Source organism: Pseudorca crassidens, chromosome 15 (assembly GCF_039906515.1).
Source record: "Pseudorca crassidens isolate mPseCra1 chromosome 15, mPseCra1.hap1, whole genome shotgun sequence".
In the NCBI taxonomy this organism is placed as follows: domain Eukaryota; kingdom Metazoa; phylum Chordata; class Mammalia; order Artiodactyla; family Delphinidae; genus Pseudorca; species Pseudorca crassidens.
In genome coordinates this window covers 29,198,889-29,223,322 of record NC_090310.1, presented here as the reverse complement: position 1 = coordinate 29,223,322, position 24,434 = coordinate 29,198,889, and the positions used below count along the sequence as shown (strand labels likewise).

General features: G+C 42.6%; 2 protein-coding genes across 2 annotated transcripts in view; one reads left to right on the top strand and one right to left on the bottom strand.

Annotated features, from left to right (window-relative positions):
* The window catches only part of ZC3H7A (zinc finger CCCH-type containing 7A), a 236,266-nt gene that overhangs the window by 191,212 nt on the left and 20,620 nt on the right, over positions 1-24,434 (bottom strand). The window lies entirely within an intron of this gene.
* TNFRSF17 (TNF receptor superfamily member 17) lies at positions 19,031-23,408 on the top strand. Its single transcript, XM_067705118.1, has 3 exons — positions 19,031-20,913; positions 21,268-21,399; positions 22,904-23,408. The coding sequence occupies exons 1-3, from the start codon at positions 20,619-20,621 to the stop codon at positions 23,191-23,193; spliced, it is 717 nt and encodes a 238-aa protein (XP_067561219.1). The 5' UTR covers positions 19,031-20,618; the 3' UTR covers positions 23,194-23,408.

The following is a 24,434-nucleotide window of genomic DNA, read 5'->3' as shown; positions in this document are numbered from 1 at the left end:
TATCAGTGTGGTGGTGGCTTTGTAGAATGAATTTGGGAGTGTTTCTCCCTCTACAATTTTTTGGAAGAGTTTGAGAAGGATTGGTGTTAGCTCTTCTCTAAATGTTTGATAGAATTCACCTGTGAAGCCATCTGATCCTGGAATTTTGTTTGTTGGAAGATTTTTAATTATGATTTCAATTTCATTAGTTGTGATAGGTCTGTTTATTTTTTCTAATTCTTCCTGGTTCAGTCTTGGAAAATTGTACCTTTCCAAGAATTTGTCCATTTCTTTGTGGTTGTCTATTTTATTGGCATATAGTTGTTCGTAGTAGTCTCTTATAATCCTTTGTATTTCTGTGGTGTCAGTTGTGATTTCTCTTTTTTCCTTTCTAATTTTATTGACTTGCATCCTCTCCCTTTTTTTCTTGATGAGTCTTGCTAAGGGTTTATCAGTTTTGTTTATCTTCTGAAAGAACCAGCTTTTAGTTTTATTGATCTTTGCTTTTGTTTTCTTCATTTCTATTTCATTTATTTCTGCTCTGATTTTTATGATTTCTTTCCTTCTACTGACTTTGGGTTTTCTTTGTTCTTCTTTCTGTAGTTGTTTTAAGTGTAGGGTTAGGTTGTTTATTTGAGATTTTTCTTGTTTCTTGAGGTGAGATTGAATTGCTATAAACTTCCCTCTCAGAACTGCTTTTGCTGCGTCCCATAGGTTTTGGGTCGTTGTGTATTTGTTGTCATTTGTTTCTATGTATTTTTTAATTTCTTCTTTGATTTGTTCAGTGATCTCTTGGTTATTTAGTAGTGGACTGTTTAGCCTCCGTGCATTTGTGTTTTTTACAGTTTTTTTTCCTGTAATTGATTTCCAATCTCATAGCGTTGTGGTCAGAAAAAATACTTGATACGATTTCAATTTTCTTAAATTTTCCAAGGCTTGCTTTGTGACCCAAGATGTGATTTATCCTGGAGAATGTTCCATGTGCACTTGAGAAGGAACTGTATTCTGCCACTTTTGGGTGGAATGTTCTATAAATATCAATTAAATCTATCTAGTCTATTGTGTCATTTAAAGCTTGTGTTTCCTTATTTATTTTCTGTTTGGATGATCTGTCCATTGGTGTAAGTGGCGTGATAATTCCCCTACTATTATTGTGTTACTGTCGATTTCTCCTTTCATGGTTGTTAGCATTTGCCTTTTGTATTGAGGTGCTCCTATGCTGGGTGCATAAATGTTTATAATTGTTATATCTTCTTCTTGGATTGATCCTTTGATCATTATATAGTGTCTCTAGTAAGAGTCTTTATTTTAACGTCTATTTTATCGGATATGAGTATTGCTACTCCAGCTTTCTTTTGATTTCCATCTGCATGGAATATCTTTTTCCATCCCTTCACCTTCAGTATGTATGTGTCCCTAGGTCTGAATTGGGTCTCTTGTAGACAGCATGTATATGGGTCTTGGTTTTGTAACCATTGAGCCAGTCTGTGTCTTTTGGTTGGGGCATTTAACCCATTTACATTCAAGGTTATTATTGATATGTATGTTCCTATTACCATTTTCTTAATTGTTTTGAGTTTGTTTTTGTGGGTCTTTTTCTTCTCTTGTGTTTCCTGCCTAGAGAAGTTTCTTTAGCATTTGTTGTAGAGCTGGTTTGGTGGTGCTGAATTCTTCTTAGCTTTTGCTTGTCTGAAAAGCTTTTGATTTCTCCATCGAATCTCAATGAGATCCTTGCTGGGTAGAGTAATCTTGGTTGTAGGTTTTTCTCTTTCATCCCTTTAAGTATATCCTGCCACTCCCTTCTGGCCTGCAAAGTGTCCACTGAAAAATCAGCTGATAACCTTATGGGGATTCCTCTATATGTTATTTTTTCTTTTTCCCTTGCTGCTTTTAATATTTTTTCTTTCAATTTAATTTTGTTACTTTGATTAATATGTGTCTTGATGTGTTTTTCCTAGGGTTTATCATGTATGGGAGTCTCTTTGCTTCCTGGACTTGGGTGACTATTTCCTTTCCCATGTTAGGGAAGTTTTTGAGTATAATCTCTTCAGATATTTTCTCAGACCCTTTCTTTTTCTCTTCTTCTTCTGGGACCCCTATAATTTGAATGTTGGTGAGTTTAGTGTTGTCCCAGAGGTCTCTGAGATTGTCTTCAATTCTTTTCATTCTTTTTTCTTTATTCTGCTCCTTGGCAGTTATTTCCACCATTTTGTCTTCCAGTTCACTTATTCGTTCTTCTGCCTCAGTTATTCTGTTAATGATTCCTTATAGTGTATTTTTCATTTCAGTTATTGTGTTGTTCATCTCTGTTTGTTTGTTCTTTAGTTCTTCTAGATCTTTGTTAAACATTTCTTGTGTTTTCTCAATTCATGCCTCCATTCTATTTCTGAGATTCTGGATCATCTTTGCTATCATTACTCTGAATTCTTTTTTGGGTAGATTGCCTATTTCCTCTTCATTTATTTGGTCTTATATGTTTTTACCTTCCTCCTTTATCTGTGACATATTTTTTTGCCATCTCATTTTTTTTTTTTTTTTTTTAATGAGTGGGATTGTGTTCCTGTCTTACTTGTTTGGCCTGAGGCTTCCAACACTGGAGTTTGTAGGCTGTTGGGCAGAGATAGGTCTTGGTGCTGAGATGAGGACCTCTGTGATACTTCACTGCAGTGAATATTTCCTGGGGTCTGAGGCTCTCTGTTAGTTCAGTGGTTCTGACATGCAGCTCCCACTGCAGGAGCTTCGGCCTGATCACCGATTCCCGAACCAAGATCCCACAAGCTATGTGGGGTAGCAAAAAAAAAAAAGAACAATAACAAAGTAAAAAATAAAATTAGACTAGGAAACTAAGAGATATGTTAGAAAGAATATAAAAATAAAAATATAGATGAATCAACGACTGGAAGGTAAAACAGTACCACAATAGTAAAAAAGAGGAGGAGGGAAAAGAGAAAACAAAACAAACAAAAAAAACGGGGAAAAGGCCTTGGCTGTGGAGGGCGGGGCCTAAGCAAGGGCGAGGTTTGGGGGTGGTGGGCGGGGCCTATGCTCAGGACCCACAGGGCTGGAAAAGGCCCTAGGGGTGTGGGGTGTGGGGCTTAGGCTCCAGGAACAGAAGGGGCCCAGGCGAGCCCCCAACCCCTGGTCTCAGAGGGCGGGGGACCTCACCTGGGAGCCCAGCAGGCTTCCTGGGCTCGAGTGGGTGGGGCAAACACCCTCCTCTCCTCTCTTCCTCCTCTGGTCTGGGGTCTGGGAGGGCCCCTCCCACCTGCCTATCCTGTTCTCCCCTCTGCCTTCTTCTTATGCTCCCAGGACCAATGCGGCCGGGGGCGTGCTGACCTTGGAGGGCAGGGAACCGGCCTGGGTGTTCAGCAGGCTCTCCGGGCCTGAGTGGGCAGAGCAATCACCCTCCGCTCCTCCCAGAGGACCCCTCCCACCTGCCTCTCCCTGATCTCCCTCCTATGACCCCCAAGGACCTACAAGGCCTGGAGGGGGCTTTGGAGGGCAGGGGACCCGCCTGAGAGCTCAGCAGGCTCCACGGCTCGAGTGGGCCAGGCGATCGTCCTCTGCTCCTCTCCCTCACCTCCTGGAGGGACTTTCCTGCCTGCCTCTCCTGATCTCCCCTCGGCCTCCTTCCTATGCCCCCAGGACAGATGTGGCCGGCAGAGGCAGGGGGGCCTTGGAGGGCAGGGGATCGGCCTGGGGGCTCAGCAGGCTCCCTGGGCCGAGTGCACCGAGTGGGCTGGTCGATCACCCTCCGCTCCTCTCCCCTCCTCCTGGAGGGCCCCTCCTGCCTACGTCTCCTGATCTCCCCTGTCTCAGGGGCACCGATCCTGTCTGGCCTCCACTTCTCCTTCCCCCTCTGTCCCCCCACGTCCTACCGGTTCACTTGGGGGTTCCTCCTTTCTCCTTGGGCATCAGGGTCCCCCACCAGTGGCTGGCAGGTGCCCTAGTTGTGGGGAGATGCTAACTTGGTGTCTTCCCACACTGCCATCTTGACTTCACCCCTATGTTATTTAAAAAACATTTTTTTTCCTGTTTTTTGGCCTCACAGCACAGCATACTGGATCTTAGTTCCCCAGCCAGGGATGGAACCCGTGCCCCTGCAGTGGAAGTGCGGTGTCTTAAACACTGGACTGCCAGGGAAGTCCCAAGGGCCTGGGCTCTTTGAGAAATGCCCAGATTGTGAAAGACAAAGACAGAGGCAGAGTTCCAGATTCAAGGAGACCAGTTCCAGGATAGGATTCTGGACCAGGAAAATTTTTTTTTCCTTTTGCTGTAGACATTAGTGGAAAATTGGTGAAATCTGAATAAGGTCTTAGATGATAGTATCAGTATTAATTATTATAAATATTAATTTCCTGATTTTGACAATCATACTGTACCTATGTGATAGAATGCCTGTTTGTAGGGAAGACACATTGAAGTATTTAAGGGTGAAGGAGTATCATGTCTGAAAGTTGCTTCCTAAATCGTTGATAAAAATGACAATAATTATGCATATAAATAGAGAGCATGCTCTAGCGAGAGGAAGGTTACAGAGCAAGTGTAAAATGTTAACATTTCTATAAGTATGAAATTTTGTCAAAGCATAAAGTTAAGAGAATGCCCTGGTGGTCCAGTAGTTAGGACTCAGCGCTTTCACTGCCAAGGGCCTGGTTTCAATCCCTGTTCGGGGAACTAAGATCCCACAAGCTGTGTGGCGCGGCCAAAAAAAAACCCCCAAAACAAAAAACAAAACAAAAACAAAACAAGAAAAACGCACATAAAGTTAAAAACAAAACAGCATAGATAGGGAAAAGCCTGCCATCATAAATTCAATGTTGATTTCACTACAGTGAGTTTTCTGAAAAGTATTTTTCAGGTAAGATGTACTTTTTATCACATAATGACAATTATTGTATTTTCTTTATTCTGTGAAGGGATGCATTAATTAAACATTTCTGCTAACGTTAACTGTGTCAAAGAAAATATATAGCAAGTTGCTTTTTTCAAATGCCTAATGCATTTAGGCATTTTTGTGCATATTTTGGGTGGTATACTTGTTTCCACTCAGCCTGAGAGGTTTGGGTTTATGGGGCTTACAAAATACCCCACGATACTGATAGAAACAAAAAATTTATGAAACTAGGAAAACTCAAGAATTGGTTTCTACCAAGAGAGAATATTTAACTAAATAAAAATTGATGTGCTTTTATCAAGTCTTTCCAAAGCAACCAACTTAGTTTTCATATACACACTAACTCTTCTTATTTTTCACATTTTCACTGGTTTATGTGATATTTACACAAACAATTACAAGAACAAGTACAAATGTAAATAGGTTTGGAAACACAGACAGTTAACTTTTGGGATAAGCATAGAGCTCAACTAATAGGAACAAACGTTCACCTACGTGTGATAGCTCAGTATCTCCTCCCATTCTTGCTGTGGGCATCACACTGACTGGTGAGAGCTGATTAATCCAGCTAGAAAGGTAATTGTAGATCATTAAAGAAAATTCATGTTTTATTAAATAGTATGCATTTACTGTACTTTGATTAATCATTCTCCTGCTGATGGGCATTTCACCAATATACTCTAGGCCCTGATAAGACAGTGTGTTGTAGTTATGACCCATCTCTATGGCAAAACAGCTAACAAGAGGGGAAAGGGAAGTGGTCCCTGATGCTATCTCATTCAGGGGTTTTCAATGTTCCAAGGTTGGCAAATTCAGCATGATTATTTAAAGAGCCTGTTGGTAACATTTTCAGTTGATGGGATTGATTGTCTATCAGAGAAAGCCAGAAATAGCTCAATTGTATTGGTAGGACTCTTTAAGGTGCAAGAGATAGAAAAGAAACTCACATGTATTTAAAGGAAAAGGAATTTATTGGCATATATATCTGAAAAGTCTGTGACTTTAGGCACTGCCACCTCCAAGAGTTCAAATTGGTAAACATTTCCATTAAATGTATCTCTTCCCCCCAAATACTGAGATTCATTAAAGGGAGTGAATCATTTACTGGCTGGAGAAATAACACTGATTAGTCACAAATGCCTGTACATTTTAGCCTATGGTGTGTACATCTCTAACAGCATTTCCCAAAATGGGTTCCTTAGGACATCAGTTCTGTTAATGGATGTTCTGTGAAAAGGGGTCCATGATCACATATGTTTGGGAAACACTGAGCTCCGCAGTATTCTCTATGCAGAATGTTCACAGAATATTTAATATATTGTCAATGAAAAATTAATCATCCAATATAAGAAAGAAATGGAAAATCTTATTCGAGCCAAATTTGAGGATTATAACCCAGGAAAAGCATCTCAGAAAGCTCTGAGAACTGTTCCACCTGTTAGAAGTGAAAGCACATGTAAGTATGTAAGTTTTTTGAGGCAGGGGGCTGTACCTCAAATCACATATTATTGACAGTGTACATAATCCAGATCTAAGCATCATTGTGATGGGTCATGTGACCCCTCACAAGCTCAAGAGGAATGTCATCTTTTTTTTTTGAGGAATGTCATCTTTTAAGTTGTCTTGGTGATGCTGGGAGCATGTTGCTCTTTATGGTTGAGCAGGTATTGCTGCTGATGGGGAGGTCTGGTCAATGCATAATGCAGAGACACAGTGCACAGTAGAAGGGAGAGAGGTGGCCGAAGGGCAGACAAGAATGTTTTATGTTTAAATTTTTCTTGACTTGGCATAAAATAAGAATTTTATTTCACAATGTAAATTTGCATTATAAGTCTACAATATGTGGCATACGTCATTTTCTTACACTTTTTTGAATGTGAGATCTATTTCTCATGGAACATCTTTTGGGACTTAGTGTTCCTTAAAAGCCATTTCAGGAAACACTGGTCTCTGGCTATGGATAAGATACCCTTGGAGGTGAGGTAGTTGTGGAAACAAGGAATTGTTGACTAAGATGAAAACCATGGTGAATAATTAAATAAAATGATGGCCGTTCAAAAAGTTAAGCATAGGGACTTCCCTGGCAGTCCAGCGTTAAGACTCTGCACTTCCAATGCAAGGGGCGCAGGTTTGATACCTGGTCGGAGAACTAAGATCCCACATGCCAAAAAAAAAAAAGTTGTATGTAGAGTTACCATTTAGCCCAGAATTCTACTCCTGTGTATACACCCATGAGAACTGAAAATATATGTCCATATAAAGACTTGCACATGAATGCTCATAAGCATTATTCATAATACCTAAGAAGTGGAAGCAACCCAAATGTCCATGAACTGATGAATGGAGAAAGAAAATGGGTCTCGGGTGGATCAACAGAACATTATTCAGCCATCAAGAGGAAAGACATACTAACACCTGCTACAACACACATGAACCTTGAAAGCATTATGCTAAGTGAAAGAAGCCAGACGCAAAAGGCCATATGTTGTATGATTCCATTTGTATGAAATGTCCAGAATAGGCAAGTCCATAGAGACAGAAAGCAAATTAGTGGTTGCCAGAGAATGGAGAGTGACTGCTAATGGGTAGGAGGTTTTTTAGAGGGTGATGCAAATGTTCCGGAATAAGATAATGGTGATTGATGTATAACTCTGTGAATATACTAAAACCCACCAAACTGCACACTTTAAGAGAATGGACTTTATGGTATGTGAACTCTATCTCCATAGAACAGTCATTAAAATAAAATAAGGTAAAACAATGACATGATCTGAAATTAAATTGAAATTTGTTTTCTTCTTTGGCCACGCCACATGTCTTGAGGGATCTTAGTTCCGCGACCAGGGATTGAACCTGGGCCCTGGCAGCGAAAGTGCCAAGTCCTAACCACTGCACTGCCAGGGAATTCCCTAAATTGAACTTCTAAATGACTGCCATCTATTAAGTCCATACTGAGTGCCAGGTACTGAGTTTCAGTGGTGTCCCAAGACAATTCCAAACAATATCAGTGATTGAATACTTTCCCTCTGGGTGGACCATTCCCACCTCACAGTCGCATCCCTGGTGTCCTAAGTATTTTCTCATTTAATCTTCACGACAACTCATGTGTCAGGTGATTTCATTATTGTTTCTTTTTTACAGAATGTGAAATAAAATTCATATTTTATGGCAAGACAAGAAAAATTTAAACTTTTTTGGGAACCCATGTGTGCCTCCTCCCTCTCCTTTAGTGTATATTGTGCGTCTGCATTAACCAGACCTCCTTAGGAGATAACCTTCCTTCTTAATCTTGTAAGGGGCCCTGATGACCCATGACCTACCACTCAGGGCTTTATATGTGAGGTCTGGATTGTGTAAACTGTCAATAAGACGTTATTTGATTCTAACCCTTTGTCTCAAAAACTTATATAATTGTGCTTTGACCTCTAACGGGCGGAAGAGTCCTCGGAGCTTTCTGAAAGACTGTCTCCCTGATTACAATTCTTAGGTTGGCTCAAATAAGATTTTCTATTTCTTTCTTAGTTGGACTATTGATTAATTTTTTTCGTTGACACAGAGTAAGTAGCCAAATCTCCAAAGCTCCAACAAGTTAAAGAAATTTGACAAAGCCACGTGACTAGTAACAGGTGCTTTGCCAGGATCCTAAATCAGGATGTTTGACTCCATGATGTGGTAATTCTATGCAGGAACGTTCCCTGTGGTTTGAAGTCGCTCTTGCATCTAAACGGGAGCAAAGGTCAGGAAAAGAAAGTACTATGTATTAAAAAGGTGAATCAAAAGAAGATGCATGACAGGCACCTTTGCAGTCTGTGTCCTAGAGAGAGGGACAGTCACCTTGAGTCATGGTCATGGCAGGGATTCACTCTTCTCCCTCCCTCCCTCCCTCCCTTCCTTCCTTCCTCTATTTATACATACTTTTTGCCGGCCAGGGATTGAACCCATGGCCCCTGCGGTGGAAGCGCGAAGTTTTAACGGCTGGATCACCAGGGAAGTCCCCACTCTACATTTAATCAGAGGCATCTGTTCTGGGGCTTTCTACACCCCTGAGAGGAAACATCACGGAAGATGATTGTGATTAAATGGCAGTGCATATGTATCACAGAACACAACCACTGCTTGGGGCTTGGGATTCCTTCTCAAAGTCAATTTCCTCAGTGCATTTTTTTTTGGTTTTTTTTGGCTGTGTTGGGTCTTTGTTGCGGTGCGCGGGCTTATCGTCGTGGCTTCTCTTGTTGCAGAGCATGGGATCTAGGCACTCAGGCTTCAGCAGTTGTGGCACGTGGGCTCAGCAATTGTGGCCCGAGGGCTCTAGAGTGCAGGCTCAGTAGTTGTGGCGCACAGGCTTAGTTGCTCCACAGCATGTGGGATCTTCCCGAACCAGGGCTTGAACCCATGTTCCCTGCATCAGCAGATGGATTCTTAACCACTGCGCCACCAGGGAAGCCCCCTCAGTGCGTTTTGTACCCAAATCTCCTTCATGAAGAAACTGAAGTGGAGCAGTTGTGAAACACACACTTTTGCTTTAGATGTTTGAATGACTTCACAACAGGAATGGAGGAAAGCCCAGTCTCACTCTGCTAATTAATTCATCGAATCAAAAATGTGTAGGTTTTAAAATTATTTATAGCTTAAGAAAGAGTATTTTCCCAAAAGTACAGGAGAGAACGTAAAAGTTCTTGAACTTGACGGGAGAGAGAAACAACCATAAAATAATTATGCCATCTCTTTTTCTAAGCCATAGGATATTTATAAATAATTTTCTTGGCATGTTAACTGATACTCTTAATCTTTTTGAGGTACAATATGTCTAGGTTATTAGACTCCATGTAATACCATTAAATATTTGTAGGTGATCATTGATTGGTGACAAGGTACAAATTGTATTAACAATGATTCTGATATTCACCCAGGTGATGTGGAAGTTGTAGATTATGGAACTACTCAAACTTCAAAAATATTTATCAAACAACATGTATGACGAGCCACTTAGAGATTATTTCTATGTTCTAGGCCCTGTAATAATTGTATTATATAGATTGCTTTGCAATAGTCTTACAACAGCCTTATGGGGTAGATGTTGGCCCCTTTGCAGAGGTGAAGAAATTTGCTCAGGTCAGACATCTAAAAGGTGACAACAGCTGGAATGTAACCAGGCATGCCCAATTCTAAATACTATGATCTTCACCTGTATACCACACTGACTTTATTCTATATGTCATTGGTTAAGATTTTAAATAAGGGACTTCCCTGGTGGTGCAGTGGATAAGACTCCATGCTCCCAATGCAGGGGGCTGGGGTTCAGTCCCTGGTGAGGGAACTAGATCCCACATGCATGCCACAACCAAGAGTTCGCATGCCACAACTGGGGAGCCTGAGAGCCGCAACTAAGGAGCCTGCCTGCTGCAACTAAGACCTGCTGCAACCAAATAAATAAATATTTAAAAAGATATTAAATAATTTTTATTTGAAATAACATGGTGTATAGATGGATTTTGTTGGATTTAAACCTAAGGTATCTCAAATTGTGTGCTACTAATAAATACTATTACTGTTCCAAGTACTTTACACTTAAAAAAAATCACTTGAAAATGCCTATTTAAAATTTTATAATTAAAATAACTTTTTTATTATTGTAAAAGTAATATATATTTATTGGGAAAAATTAATTAATACAGACAAAAATAAGAATCACCCATAAAAGGATACTCAGAGATATGCTTTCTTAATACCTTGGAATAAAGCCTTTCATATACTTTTTTTTTTTTTTAAATACATGGACTCCCGTATTTTTTTTTTAATTTATTTTTATTTATTTATTTTTGTTTGTGTTGGGTCTTCATTTCTGTGCGAGGGCTTTCTCTAGTTGCGGCAAGCAGGGGACACTCTTCATCGCGGCACATACTTTTTTTTTTTTGTGGTACACGGGACTCTCACTGTTGTGGCCTCTCCCGTTGCGGAGCACAGGCTCCGAACGCGCAGGCTCAGTGGCCATGGCTCACGGGCCCAGCAGCTCCGCGGCATGTGGGATCTTCCCGGACCGGGGCACAAACCCGTGTCCCCTGCATTGGCAGGCGGACTCTCAACCACTGCGCCACCATGGAAGCCCTGGCATATACTTTTAAACTAAAATTTTAAATTTCATAGTATAAAACTTTCATAACATATGCAAAATAGAAAAGATATTATAATGAACCCTAGATACCCATTATCCAATTCAAAAAGCAGTTTCCCCTCATAAGAAAGGCCCTTGGAAATCATGCAGGGCTGCTCCCCAAACAATCCTGTAGGCTGATGGCCGTGTCGGTGACCCCTGGGAGCCCGCCTGCCTGACTATTCCAGCTGCTACTGCTCACCACTGCTTTCCCACTGAGACTTGGCTTCCCCGGGCTGCCCCCAGCCAGGCCCGAGCACGGCCAGGGGACTAGTGCATTGGGCCCATTCCTGTGAGACCCAGGACTCCTCCATGAGCAACTTTGGCTCAAGAACTACCCCCCCACCCCCACCCCAAATCAGCGTGACCTTGCCCTGCAGCCTGAGACACTTGCTACCCAAGTCCCTTCCTTGCCCTTCTCCTTCAGTGGTGTTAGACCTGCATTATGGTCTGAAGGTTCTTCCCCCTTCTCTGGCTCCCTCCCTGTGTTCTTCACAAGTGTTTTCCCCCCTCAAAACCTGTCGCAATCTAATTCCATCTTGGTGACTGCTTCTCAGAGGGCCCCCGACTAACAGAGGAGTTTCTTTCCCCTGTACCCTCCACCCTCACTCACCTCCTTTCAGGCTCTCTCAGCACCGTGCTTTTTCCTTAATAGCACTTTCACAATTGTAGGTACTTTATTTATTAGTTTCTTTTTTTTTTCTGTGTCCCCCTTCAGACTGTAAACCCCGTTAGGGCAGGAACCACATCTAAAATGAATTCACTGGTGTACCTCGGTGCCTGGCATAGTGCCTAGTACATAGTGGGCACACAATCAATATTTATGGAATGGGAGGATTTGTTTCTGCTTCTCAAGTCATCTAATGATGCAGGCAGCACTATCAGCAAGCTGTGTCCTGTGGTTTTTGGTATTTACAGTGGAGACAAAAAGTGTCACGAGGAGAAGTCAGTGGTTGAAAAACAAGAAATCAAACTTCCCTGATATGGCGAGTCTTAGAATTGCAAACAGTCAGGATGCCCTGGAAATCAGTGAACCCACTTTGAAAAGTTCTAAAGAGCTGTCATTTCTGATAGGCCTGACGGATGGCAGGAGTTCAGAGGAGCAGGTCTTCAAAGGGAATCTTCTTGGAAGACTAACAGACGGCCTTGAGACTTGGCCCCATATCAAATTAGCCTTTTCATGTCCATGAGCAGACAGGCTTCTGAGGGATGTGCAGAGATCTGAGTATGAGGGAGAGATGGGAGGCGAAGGTCTTTGCATTGGAATCTGCCATCGCAGGATTCACCCAGCAGGAATGCTTCCTTAGAACCTGGCTCTGACCTGTTTCATCTCCTCCACCTCCCCTTAGCACAAGCCCAGACTCCCCCAGGCTCTGTTTCAAGTTGAATAAGAAACGAAATCATTGGCAGTTTATGAGTACACCAGAGGGCCAATGTTTCTGCCTTAATATTCACTGTTACTTTGTGTCCTTGTTAGTTTTGTGTTCTTTTGAGGTTTCTTTCATTTTAGACTGCAGTACACTAGCAGAAGTTTGTTTGGAAATATTTAGTGCTCATAAAGAAGTTTTCAGTGGTAGTGAAGAGGCAGTGCTGCACAATGGTTAGTACCATGGCTCTGGACTCTGTTTCAGTCAGGATAGACGAGGTTGTGTTGCAGTAACAAACATCACCCAGATCTCATTCATGCAACGTGTCTCAGGAGGCATGGGTTGCTATCACAAAATATCATAGGCTGGGTGGATTAAACAACAGAAATTTATTTCTCACCATTCTGGAGTCTGGAAAGTCCAAGATCAGGGTGTCAGCAGATTTGGTGTCTGATGAGAGCTCCCTTCCTGGGTTGCAGTTGGCTGCCTTCTCCCTGTGTCCACCTATGACACTCGAGTGCTCGAGAAAGTTCTCTGGTGTCTATAAGGCATTGATTTCATCATAAGGGCCTCCTCTCTCATGACCTCATCTAAACTTAATCATCTCCTAAAGGCCTCACCTCCAAATACCATCATTTTGGGAGTTAGGGCTTCACCAAATGAATTTGGGGGCACAAACATTCAGCCCATAACCTCCCACTGGGTCAGCTGGGGCTGTGCTTCTATTATCCTCCCATTGGAACCCAGGCCCACGGAGCTGTCACCAGCTGGGGCATTGCTCTTCAACATGGCAGAGAGAAAGAGAATGTGGTTGAATTAAGCACTGGCCTCTGTCTTCAAGTGACACATGTCCCTTCTGCTCACATTCAAAAGCAAGTTACTCATCTATGTGTAACTTCAAAGAGGGGCATGGAAAGTACAATCCTGCCTTGTGCTCAGAAGGAGAGAACTGTATTCTTAGGAACAGCTCCCATGATCACCAGAGTTACACAGTCTAGGTGTTGTTGTGAAGATATTTTCTAGACACGACTCACATTCAAACCAGTGGACTTTGAATAAAGCAGATTACCCTCCATAAAGTGGGTGGGCCTCATCCAATCAGTTGAAGGCCTTAAGAGCAAAGACTGAGGTTTACTCTCCCTCCAAAAAGTTTTGGCCTCAAGCCTGCAACATAGAAACCCTAGAATTTCCAGCCTGTCTTGCTTGCTGCCTGGATTTTGGACTCAATACTGTAATATCAACGCTTCCCTGCATTTTTAGCCTTCTGGGTTCTGCCCTGTGATTTTTGGGCTTGCCAGCTCCCACAGCTGCATGAGCCAATTCCTTGAAATTTCTCTCTGTCTCTCTCCCTCTTATCTCTTTATCTATCTTCCTTTCTGTCTCCTATGGGTTCTGCTTCTCTGGAAAACCTTGACTAATACATAGTTATACCCCAATTATAGAGTTAACCCCACAACCTGTCAACATCCAGTCCAGAGCTAAGCCTGTTTCGTTGCACCGGCTCCCAAATCACCTAATCCAAATCCAGATCCTGTAATAAGAACTGTCTAACCTTCTCTAATTAAAGGAAGCACTAAATAATGATTCTCAAAATAATGTGTCATAATAAATAGCATGTACATCCACCAAAGTAAATGACATTAAAACATCTAGATGTTGATGCAGTATTGCAATGATATTTGAATTTCTGGAAGCTATTTTTCTACTTTGGGAAAAGGTAAGGGTTTTGGACTGATCTTGTAGATTTCCTATAGGCCACTATGCCTGCTCTGTGCTACACATCAGACATCCTGTAAAAAGAGAATGCTCACTTTTGCCTGCTACTCATTACCTTAGTACTAACCCCTTGCCTTAACCCATCTCTCAAACTTAAACACATTCTGCCTTCCACCCTTGCAGTGCCCCTTTGCTTCATCATCCCTTGAAATTCTAGCATTTTAATTAATTTGTTTGAAATTCCAGCAATTAATGCATAATATTGGTTTCCTGACTTTGGTTTGGGGATGATCCCATTTATGTGGGGTCTCCCCCCGGTTATACTGCTCTAACTAAACTTGGGCAAACAACCTTCCCAGAGGTTGAATGGCTCTGAGCTTCCTGTTAATGATAACAAAATCACTAAAGTTTGCTGAGCACTTCCTCTGGTCCAGGAACTGTGCTCATAAATTATTTGCACATAAATTTATTATTTTTAAAAATAAATTTATTTATTTATTTTTGGCTGTGTTGGGTCTTCGTTGCTGCACGCAGGCTTTCTCTAGTTACAGCAAGTGAGGGCTACGCTTTGTTGCGGTGCGCGGACTTCTCATGGTGGTGGCTTCTCTTGTTGCGGAGCACAGGCTCTAGGCGCGTGGGCTTCAGTAGTTGTGGCACGTGGGCTCAGTAGTTGTGACTTGCAGGCTCTAGAGCGCAGGCTCAGTAGTTGTGGTGCACGGGCTTAGTTGCTCCGCAGCATGTGGGATCTTCCCAGACTGGGGCTTGAACCCATGTCCCCTGCATCAGCAGGTGGATTCTTAACCACTGCGTCACCAGGGAAGTCCTGCACATAAACTTATGAGTTCTAGAGATTATCTTACTTAATCCTGGCAACAATCCCAGGAAGTTGATATATTATCAAGGACATTGTTACAGATAAGGAAACTGAGGCTCAGAGAGGTTAGACCACTTGCCCAAGGCCACACAGGATCCACTGTGGTGAAGCTGGGCTTCAGGTTTTTCTGGCTCCAAAACTTGTGCCTTAATTGTAATGCTGTGCCACTCTGCGGGCAGGATCTGGACAGTTATTAGTGAATCATTTCAACTGTAGGTTCAAGACAACAAGATTAAAGAGGTGTATCAGTCAAGGATGGTCAGGGGAGCTGAGCCACCATGAGTGGTGCAGTGTAAGGGACATATTGTAGGAATCAGACCTTCCACAATTGTGAGAGGAGCTGGGGAGGTGAGGACCAGTGGAATCACCGACCAGTTGATCTGAGAAGTCGGGAACATCCAGTTGCTAACAGAGGGCCGTGAGGGAGAGCTTGTACAGTTGTGTGTGGCCCCCGCCTCTGTGAATCAGCAGGTAAGCTGATGGCAAGATGGTGGGGCTGGGGCTGCTGTTGTTCAGCAGGGCCAGCAGGTGGGAAGAAGAGCTGGATGTAGAGCAAAGGAGAATGAGGATGTACCTGAACCCATTAGGCATCTTTGTGACCATCCGTCACTGCATGTGACTGTGTCCTTCGGAGAACAGTGGCTGCTGCTTCCCATCCGCTTTCCCAGTCTCATTCATGTTCCTCTGTTGGCCAGCTCTATCCTGGAGCCATGCAGGGATGGGGATTCTGGGAGACACAGCTCCCACAGTAACCAGGTAGCACAGCGTAACACAGAGGTTATTCAAGGAGGTCAACAGAAGGCAAGGATCGGATGTGTAGTCAAGGGCCTTGTGATGGTTAGTTTTATGTGTCAGTTTGATGGGGCCCAGATATTTGGGCAAAGATTATTCTGGGTGTGTCTGTGTGGGTGTTTTTGGATGTGATTAGCATTTGAATGAGTACACTGAGTAAAAGTAGACTGCCCTCATGCAGAGAGTTGAAGATCTGCCTGACTATTGAGCTGGGACACCAGCCTTTTCCTGTCTTCAGACATTGAAACATCAGCTCTTTTTGTGTCTCGAGCTTGCTGGCTCTTGGACTGGAACTCACACCATTGGCTCTTGAGCTGGAACTTCAGACTTGGACTGAAACTACACCATCGCTGTTGACTTTCCTGGGTCTCCAGCTTGCCAACTGCACATTTTAGGACTTCTCAGCCTCCATAATTGTGTGAACCAGTTTCTTAGAGGAAATCTCTTTCTCTATATATGTACATTCTGTTGGTTCTGTTTCTCTGGAGAACCCGGACTAATGCAGGTCTAGATTTCCCTCTCCAAGTGAAAAATCTACTAAAGTCCTGGGAAGAACTTGTGTACTGTTGGTTTAGAGTTAAGAGCTAAAAGGTCAAAGTGTTCTGGTGTGAAAGCTTGCTGGTAGTTTAGTAATTTGGATAAAGGATCTTTTAAATGGATGGAATTTTCCTTGCAGAACACGCTAATGGCTTTGGAAGTTTGAGGCAGCGTCTCTTCGCTTCTTTAGAGCGTTGAGTGACTGCTGAAGCTTGATGCTGACTTGGGGATTGGTTTTCCTCCCTGTTCTTTCTGTGTAGAGCGAGGTCAGACCCAGCACTCTTTTGGTGATGTTATCATATCAACAAACTTTATCACGAAACTTAAAAAAAAAAATCCTTGCTTTAAAACCATGTTCCTTCTGTTTTACTGTCACTATGCTAAATCCCCAAATCACAGCCTTTGAGAACTGGAGGAAATTGTGGAGATAATCTGGCCTGATTTTTCCCAAATTATGTTCCATAAAACATATATTCCTAGATGTTCATAGGTGGCCCTTGAAAAAAGGAATTCAATGACCAAGTAGGTTTGAAAAGACTGCATACATTCTTTCCCTTTTGGAGAATCCAAATGCACTTTAATAAAGTTTGAGATGCCTCTTAGACTTGAAATGGATGTACCAAGTAGGCAGTTGGTAGATAGGTTTGGATTTCAGGGCCAAGGTTGGAGTTGGAGATATAGATTTGGAAGGTAACACGTTTCAAACCATGGGAGCAGGGAATTCCCTGGTGGCCCAACTCTGCGCTTCCACTGCAGGGGGCATGGGTTTAATCCCTTGGGGAACTAAGATCCCGCAAGCCACGTGGCATGGCCAAAAAAACAAAAACGAAAACAAAACAAAAAACAAAAATCAAGCAAACAGTAAAACATGGGAGCAGAGGAGATGATGAGGGAGAGTTTAGAAGGAATTAGTGTGTGAGGGCTGCAAGTGCTGCAGCTCTCTTGTGACCATGAGGAAAATACCTGGGAATGGAGCCAAGACCCAGAAGATGGCATTGCTGAGGCAAGTGACAGAGAGAAACTTGGTCAAAAGTCGAGCTACTAAAGCTGATTTTACCGTTGGACTTTTCAGCAATAATACCAGTAAATTCTTTTTGAACTTCAGTGTTTATGTCATTTCTTATGGAAAGAGTCCTGACTAGTATGACATCTCCCAAATCCTTTTGCACACTTATCTCTATCTGTCTGTGTTTCCCCACCTCCTTCCCTGTCATGGAGGAGAAGCAGCTGACCCTAAGATGCCAGAATTCACCAGTCACCCCTATCCTGAGGAGCAAAGGGGAAGGCCCTCAATCAGTGTCTATTGTCGACATTTCAGGCAAGAGTGGAGGAATTAGTTAAGAATGGGATAAAACGGTTAAGGATTTTATTTTTATTTTTGGATTGTTAGCAACCAACCCAAACTGACTCTGGCTAACTTAAGCCAAAATGGGATTTTATTGGAAGGATCACAGGTTTTCCTCACAGAATCAAAGAGAGAGCTGAACAAGCTGAACAGCAAACCTGGGGAAGGGGAGGGACCAGAGCTACCCTGGGGAGTCTCAGCAGGATGGCATCACCATCCTCTCTGGGCCGCCCATCCATTGATGTGGTACAGCTCCAAGGCCTGTGCTCTCTGGTTCAAGCTTGAAACAACTGGGGGAGAGGAGATGCTTGTGGGGAGAGAGCCTGAGGCAAGATGAAGCCTCCCGGCCTGATCCCTGGAAGCCCACCCAGCACATCTGAGAGGCTTGGCAACATGCCAGGAGATGTCTCAGGCGACCTCTCTGAGGATGGAGCCATTCCTGGGCTTCTTCAAGATGCCCGAGGCCTACAAGGGATTACGAGCAACCTCGGCAGGCCTTCACTGCAGGCCTTCACTGCTCGTAAGGCTCAGTGAGGGTGCCGGGGAAGGGCTTCCTTGGTGCTCTGGCTTTCAGGCCTCACACTGTCTCAGACTTTGCCCATCACTGGTTTCTCTGACTTCTTTAATCTTTACTCTTCCCCCTTAGCCTATGCTCTTCATCTTTGGGAAACTTTTCTTTCACTCTGCTTTTTCCCTCCTCCAAGCTCCCCAGTTGCTGTAGACTGAATGTTTGTGCCCCCCGACCCCAAATTCTTACGTTGAAACCTAATCCCCAGTGTGATGGCATTTGGAGGTCTTTGGGAGATTATTAGGTTATGAGGGTGGAGCCCTCATGAATGGGATTAGTGTCCTTATAAAAGAGACTCCAGGGAGATCTCCTGCCCCCTCCACCATGAGAGTTTATAGTGAAAAGACAGCTAGCTCTCTGTGGGCTCTCACCAGACATCAAACCTGCTGACACCTTGATCTTGGACTTCCCAGCCTCCAGAACTGTGAGAAATATATTTTTATTGTTTGTAAGCCACCCAGTCTATGGTATTTTGTATAGCAGCCTGAATGGACTAAGACACCACCCTTTAAAAACATGATTCTTATTAAAAAAATAATCATTATTATTAAAAAAGTTATTCAAGCAGTACCAAAGATTTTTCAGTGAAAAGTAAGTTTTTAAAATTTTCTTCCACCCTGGACTTTATGTCTCTTGCCAGAGGCAGTGATTATTATCAGTCTCCTGAGTATCTTTCCAGACGTAGTATGTTTATATCTCTCTATATAGACCCTACATATTTTATTTTGTAAACACAGGAGAGAAGATTATAAACACACTGTTCAGTACCTTGAATCTTCCACTTGGTGATGTATTGTTCATATCAGAGCACATTGGTCTCATTCTTTTTGATGGCTGTGTCATATTTTACAGTGGATTCCCCGCTGATGGACAGGATCTTGTGAATACAAATGATGCTGCAGTGAACGTCCTTCTACATGGGACTGCAGGCACCTGAGCCAGTACATCTGTCAGAAACAGTAGTGCTTTCTTTTCCAAGAGATATCGAAGCTCAGTTCTGGTTTCCACCAGACTTCCCAGGCGTGGCCCACCTTGGCTACCTCCTCTTTCTCTCCACTCCTTAAATACCTACAATATGCCCACTGACATACTCAAAGGCCACCAATGACCCCCTTCCTTAGTGCACCACCTCTGACTTTTCTGCAGAATTTGACCCTACTTCCTATCCTTTCCTGAAGCTCTCCTTGCTTGGCTGATAGGAGGGGTAATCTTTGTCCTCACCTATCTCTCATCATGCTTTTCCTGTGTCCTTTCCTGTCTCCCAAAGGTCACCATTTGGCAGGAGCGTGAGGGCGTGGGACCTGCTGGGCCAGCCCTTTCAGCTCCTGGTTGTCCCACCCAGGGTGTCACACCCACCCGTTGACCTCACTGCCTGGACCCTAGAGGAATGTAAGATTTTGATTTATTTCTCAGTATGGTTAGAAACAAACGCATGTGATTCCATTTATGTAAAAAGGAAAATGCACCTCCCTATCTATCTATCTATTTATCTGTCTATCTATCCCTCCATCCACCTACAGAAATCCTCCCAGGAGTTGGCCAAATAGAACACATTGGCAATAGCACAGAGAACGCTACTCAATACTCTTAATAACATTTATGGGGAAAGAATCTGAAAAAGAATAGATACAAGTATATGTATAACTAAATCACTTTGCTGTACACCTGAAACCAACACAACATTGTAAATCAACTATACTGTAATATAAAGTAAAATTAAAATTAAAAAAAAAAACACACTGGCAGGCCTGTTTGCGAACTCTGTGTGATACACCAAATACTAACAGCGATTATTTCTGGATGCTATGATTGTGGATAATTTTTCTACATGCTCAACTGTTTTTTTTCTAAAATTTCAACAATGGAACATAGATATTAATAATATATTAATATTCATATATTATTATTATGTCCCAAACCTATCTTCCCCCCAACCCTCTTGCCAATTTAACTTTTACCCTAGAAATTCCTATTTGTCGGAATTCTGGGACTCTTCCTAGGTTTAAAACCTGGTAGGCATGCTTCGTATTCCTTCCCTCTCATATTCTATCTTCCTACTACACTTTGTGGTTATTCGAGTGAATTTCTATCTCCTCTGTTAGATTTTTAGTTCTTAAGGGACACAGACCTTGTCTTATCTCTCTCCCTGGGGCCCATCACACAGCACAGCTCACAAACAGATGCTCCCAAAATGGTTACTGAACCTCCTGCTTGATGCCTCAGGCTTGTTGACATCCTGCAACTGTCACCTGCCTGAGAAATTTCCTCTATAAATAAGCAGTTTCTGTTTCAGGTATAAACCATAGCCCTTGCTACATATGCCCCATCTCTTACCCCACCCAGGCCTCAAACTTAGAAACTGGAATTAGTGTTGGTATTCAAATCCTTAGCCATGGTACCAAGAGTCAGCCCCCATAAGAACCAAGTCATTGATGTGAAGTTCTTTTTTTCCCTCGACGTTCTAGCAGCTGTGATTACATTTGCTGGGGAATTCTCGACGAGATTTTACTTGTCCTCCCATGCTGTTCTTTCTGTGGTTTCCTTGTTTCTTTTTGCGATCCGGTTCCAGATGGCTCAACAGTGCTTCCAAAATGAATATTTTGACAGATTGCTGAATGCTTGCAAACCGTGTCACCTTCGATGCCCTAATACCCCTCCTCTAATATGTCAGCGTTATTGTAATACAAGTAAGTAATACTGCTCGAACAATTCCTCATTGGTGTGAAGTCTTCTCTCTGTATTGACTTTATTCAAAGAAGAAATATTACGGGGAAGGTGGTGATATTTTCTGGATCAAAAAGAGGAAGAAAATTAGGCAATCATTTAAATGCCAACAGGAACGAACAATTATTCAGAACTGAACTCAATTTTATTCTGCAATGTTAACAACAGAGATTTTTTATCAGCTCTCCTAATTAAGTATGGTTTAGAATTTAAAAGTCAGTGCTGAGGAATGAGGGGAATTGGACGGCAAATAATCTTTACTTGATGTGGTTATGATGTTATCAGTTCATTATTTCTCTGACATTCTTTTAATTCAGTGAAAGGAACAAATGCAATTCTCTGGACCTGTTTGGGCCTCAGCTTGATCGTTTCTTTGACAGTTTTCGTGTTGATGTTCTTGCTCAGGAAGATGAGCTCCGAGCCATTAAAGGACGAATTTAAAAACACAGGTTGGTTTGATGGTTGATCTTTGAAATCTGTTTCCAAGAGGTGGCTATGGTGAATTTCAGTTCCTTTTCTTTTTTCATGTTGAGTATCTCATCCGGTAAGGGCCCTTCTGAGTGTGTTAGATGACAGGTTAAATGAACTCTTGGAAGAAGCGCGCTTTCTTTTCGATTTTTACACCTTCTTTGCTGATGTCCTACAATGTCAGCCTTCCCCAACATTTTTTCTGATTACTCTTTTGAAGTACTGAGGATTCCTTGGGAAACATCCATCTCTTTGACAAAGTTAGCACATTGATTAAACGTCATGCTATCAGAAACAGCTAGCCAGGTTTGGTACTATTGGGAAAAGTATATTTGGCAAGATCCGTGGCCATATTTTCATACAAATATAAGTGTTGTTTGCTTGAGTGAACATTTTACTGCGAAAAATGCTAGAAATGAATACCAGTTGCTCCTGGATTATGTAAACAATCATCTCAAAGATTTTTATCTTTATTAAGCAGTAGAGAACCAGTCCCAGAGAAGTGGATGTTCTACTTAAAGGCTTTGTAAGATAAAAATATTTCAGCACCTTTGCCCATGATCTAATTCCCGAACACTTTGCAGCCATTGCCCTATTTCTTTATGCGTGTATTTTCCATGCATAATCTGTAAAGCATCCACCTTATTTGCTTTCTAGTGCAGTAAAGGGAGGGAGATGGCTCTTCCATATGATTGACTCATTTCTCATTTTTTGCCTGGGGTCTGAGAGACAGGTGGGGAGTGACTTTAGTGTGACGTTTTGGAAGATGGAGTTACACTGCAGAAGGTTGAGGAAGTAGTAAACGTGCCTTCATAGACACATATGGGGATGTAGTGGAGACTCCTTCCTTCTGTGATCATGACAGATTCATTTAAAAAAAAAAGTAATCTGCCACAAAATGCTCTGCAAGAGAAGCATCTTTACTGTGAATTCTAAAGTGTCACCCAAGACTGATTTTGGTGTGCTGTAACATATGGTAATTTGTCATTTCACATGTGTAAAAAGGCTCAGTACCTTAATGCATCCAAGGGCCAAGTGTGTGAGAAATGAACGTAGTGGGCTGCTTGAGGCTTCGGCGATAGGGGAGCCCATGCCCTGCTTGAAGGAGACAGGTGCTATCGACTCCCAATTGTTTCCGTGTAGGAATGTTGGCTCCTAGTGGCCACATTTTGTTTTCTTAAAAAAAAAAAAAAGAGGCCAGTTGTCTAGATTTGTATGTAAAGTCTCTTGCTTTTCAAATGTGGGCCAATGTAAAACAGACAAGCAAACACTTAAAAACACTGTACGCCCTAAACCAAGCATGTCTTTGAACCCAATGTGGCCCACGGTCTGTCAGTTCATGACTTCTAGCGTAGGACCCACTTATTGGTTCTGTGGAAAGAGACACATCTCACGTTGCTTTGATCCCAGATGTGTGCTGTTAAGTCTGGCACAACCATGCGCCCTGAAAAGTTTAGGTTAACAGTTCTGTTTCTGCATAATCAGGACCGGCTCTCCAGAAGGATGCGAACGCAGACCTGTATGAGAGCGACGATGGCAGGACTGGTGCGGAAACTCTTCTTTCGAGAGGCCTCGGGTACACAGTGGAAGAATGTACGTGTGAAGACTGTGTCAGGAGCAAACCAAAGGTCGACTCTGACCATTTCTTTCCACTCCCAGCCATGGAGGAAGGTGCAACCATTCTTGTCACCACAAAAACAAACGACTACTGCAACAGCCTGCTAGCTGCCTCGAGTGTCACGGGGATGGAGAAATCAGTTTTCCCAGCTAATTAACCATTTCAATGGTATAGAGCTACTTGGAAAACCTTTTGTCAGAAGAAAAGGATGATGTGTCGGATCTGTTTAGGATGATTGTACTTATCAGTGGATGATATGGCTTTTTGTTCTCTAATTCTGGAAAATCTTTGTTAGATATATTTTTCTACCTTACTGTTGGGAGCTTAGCTGTGGAAACTTCCTTGGTTTCATGATTAAATTGACTCACTGAAAAAAAAAAAGCACTGCAATGTGTGGATTCCATAGTCACGTTTCTGTGGCTAGACCACTTCTCTCCTATACGTGTACACATACATTTCACGACAGACTGGATTTCTTTTTATTGTTAAAGGAAAGCAAGGTTATCCTATGTACTTTCTATCTACAGGAGAAGCCTAGAGCCAGCCACACTAATTCAGTGTGCAGTGCATGGCCAGTTCCTGACCTTGTGAGCTTTCAGCTTCATGGAGGCATCAGGCATTATTACAATCATATAAATAAACGTGTAGTTGCAAACTGTGATAAATGGGTACTAGGTATCGTTCTTGCATCTACACGCAGGTAATAAGGATAGCTAGCACTTATTTACCCTTACTAATGTGCTAGGGGTCGTTCCAAGTGTTTCACCTGTACTAACTCATTTAATATATACAACAAACCACAAGGTAGGTGGATCATTGTTACCTGCATGTTACAGATGATGACAGAAACTGAATCAGAGCAAGATCACATAGCCGGTAAATGGCAGGGCCAGATTTAAACCCAGACATTCTGATCTATTCCCTTTTTTCTCTTCACATCAATTTAATTCCATTTCTGAGTTTCCTCATCTCTTTGGGCTACAATCTTAGTCATTATTGGGAGAGGGCTGCCTTCCTTGGGTTGTGCAAAGGTCCTGAGCTGCTATGGAAAAGGCTGTGCAATAGGCAGTGCCCTCTGGTAATGTGTTGACTTTGATCATTGTTAAGATGCCCACTGGCACCACAGCAGAGACCCTCAAGGTCTTGGGGCTTTGTGGCTTTTGTGTCAGGTTTGGGGTATGGAGAAACTTGGTGGGAACTTTTTACCCACTCAGGGCCCATTACGGCTCCATTCCAGGCCTTTGAGGGCCATAGGAGACAACGCAGTATAGTGGTGAAGGCACTGGCTCTTGGAGTTTGACTCCAGACTCTATTACTAGGAAGTTATAGACATTGGGTAACTGTGAGAGTTACTTAACCACTCTATGCCTCAGTTTCCCCATCTGTAAAATGGGGATA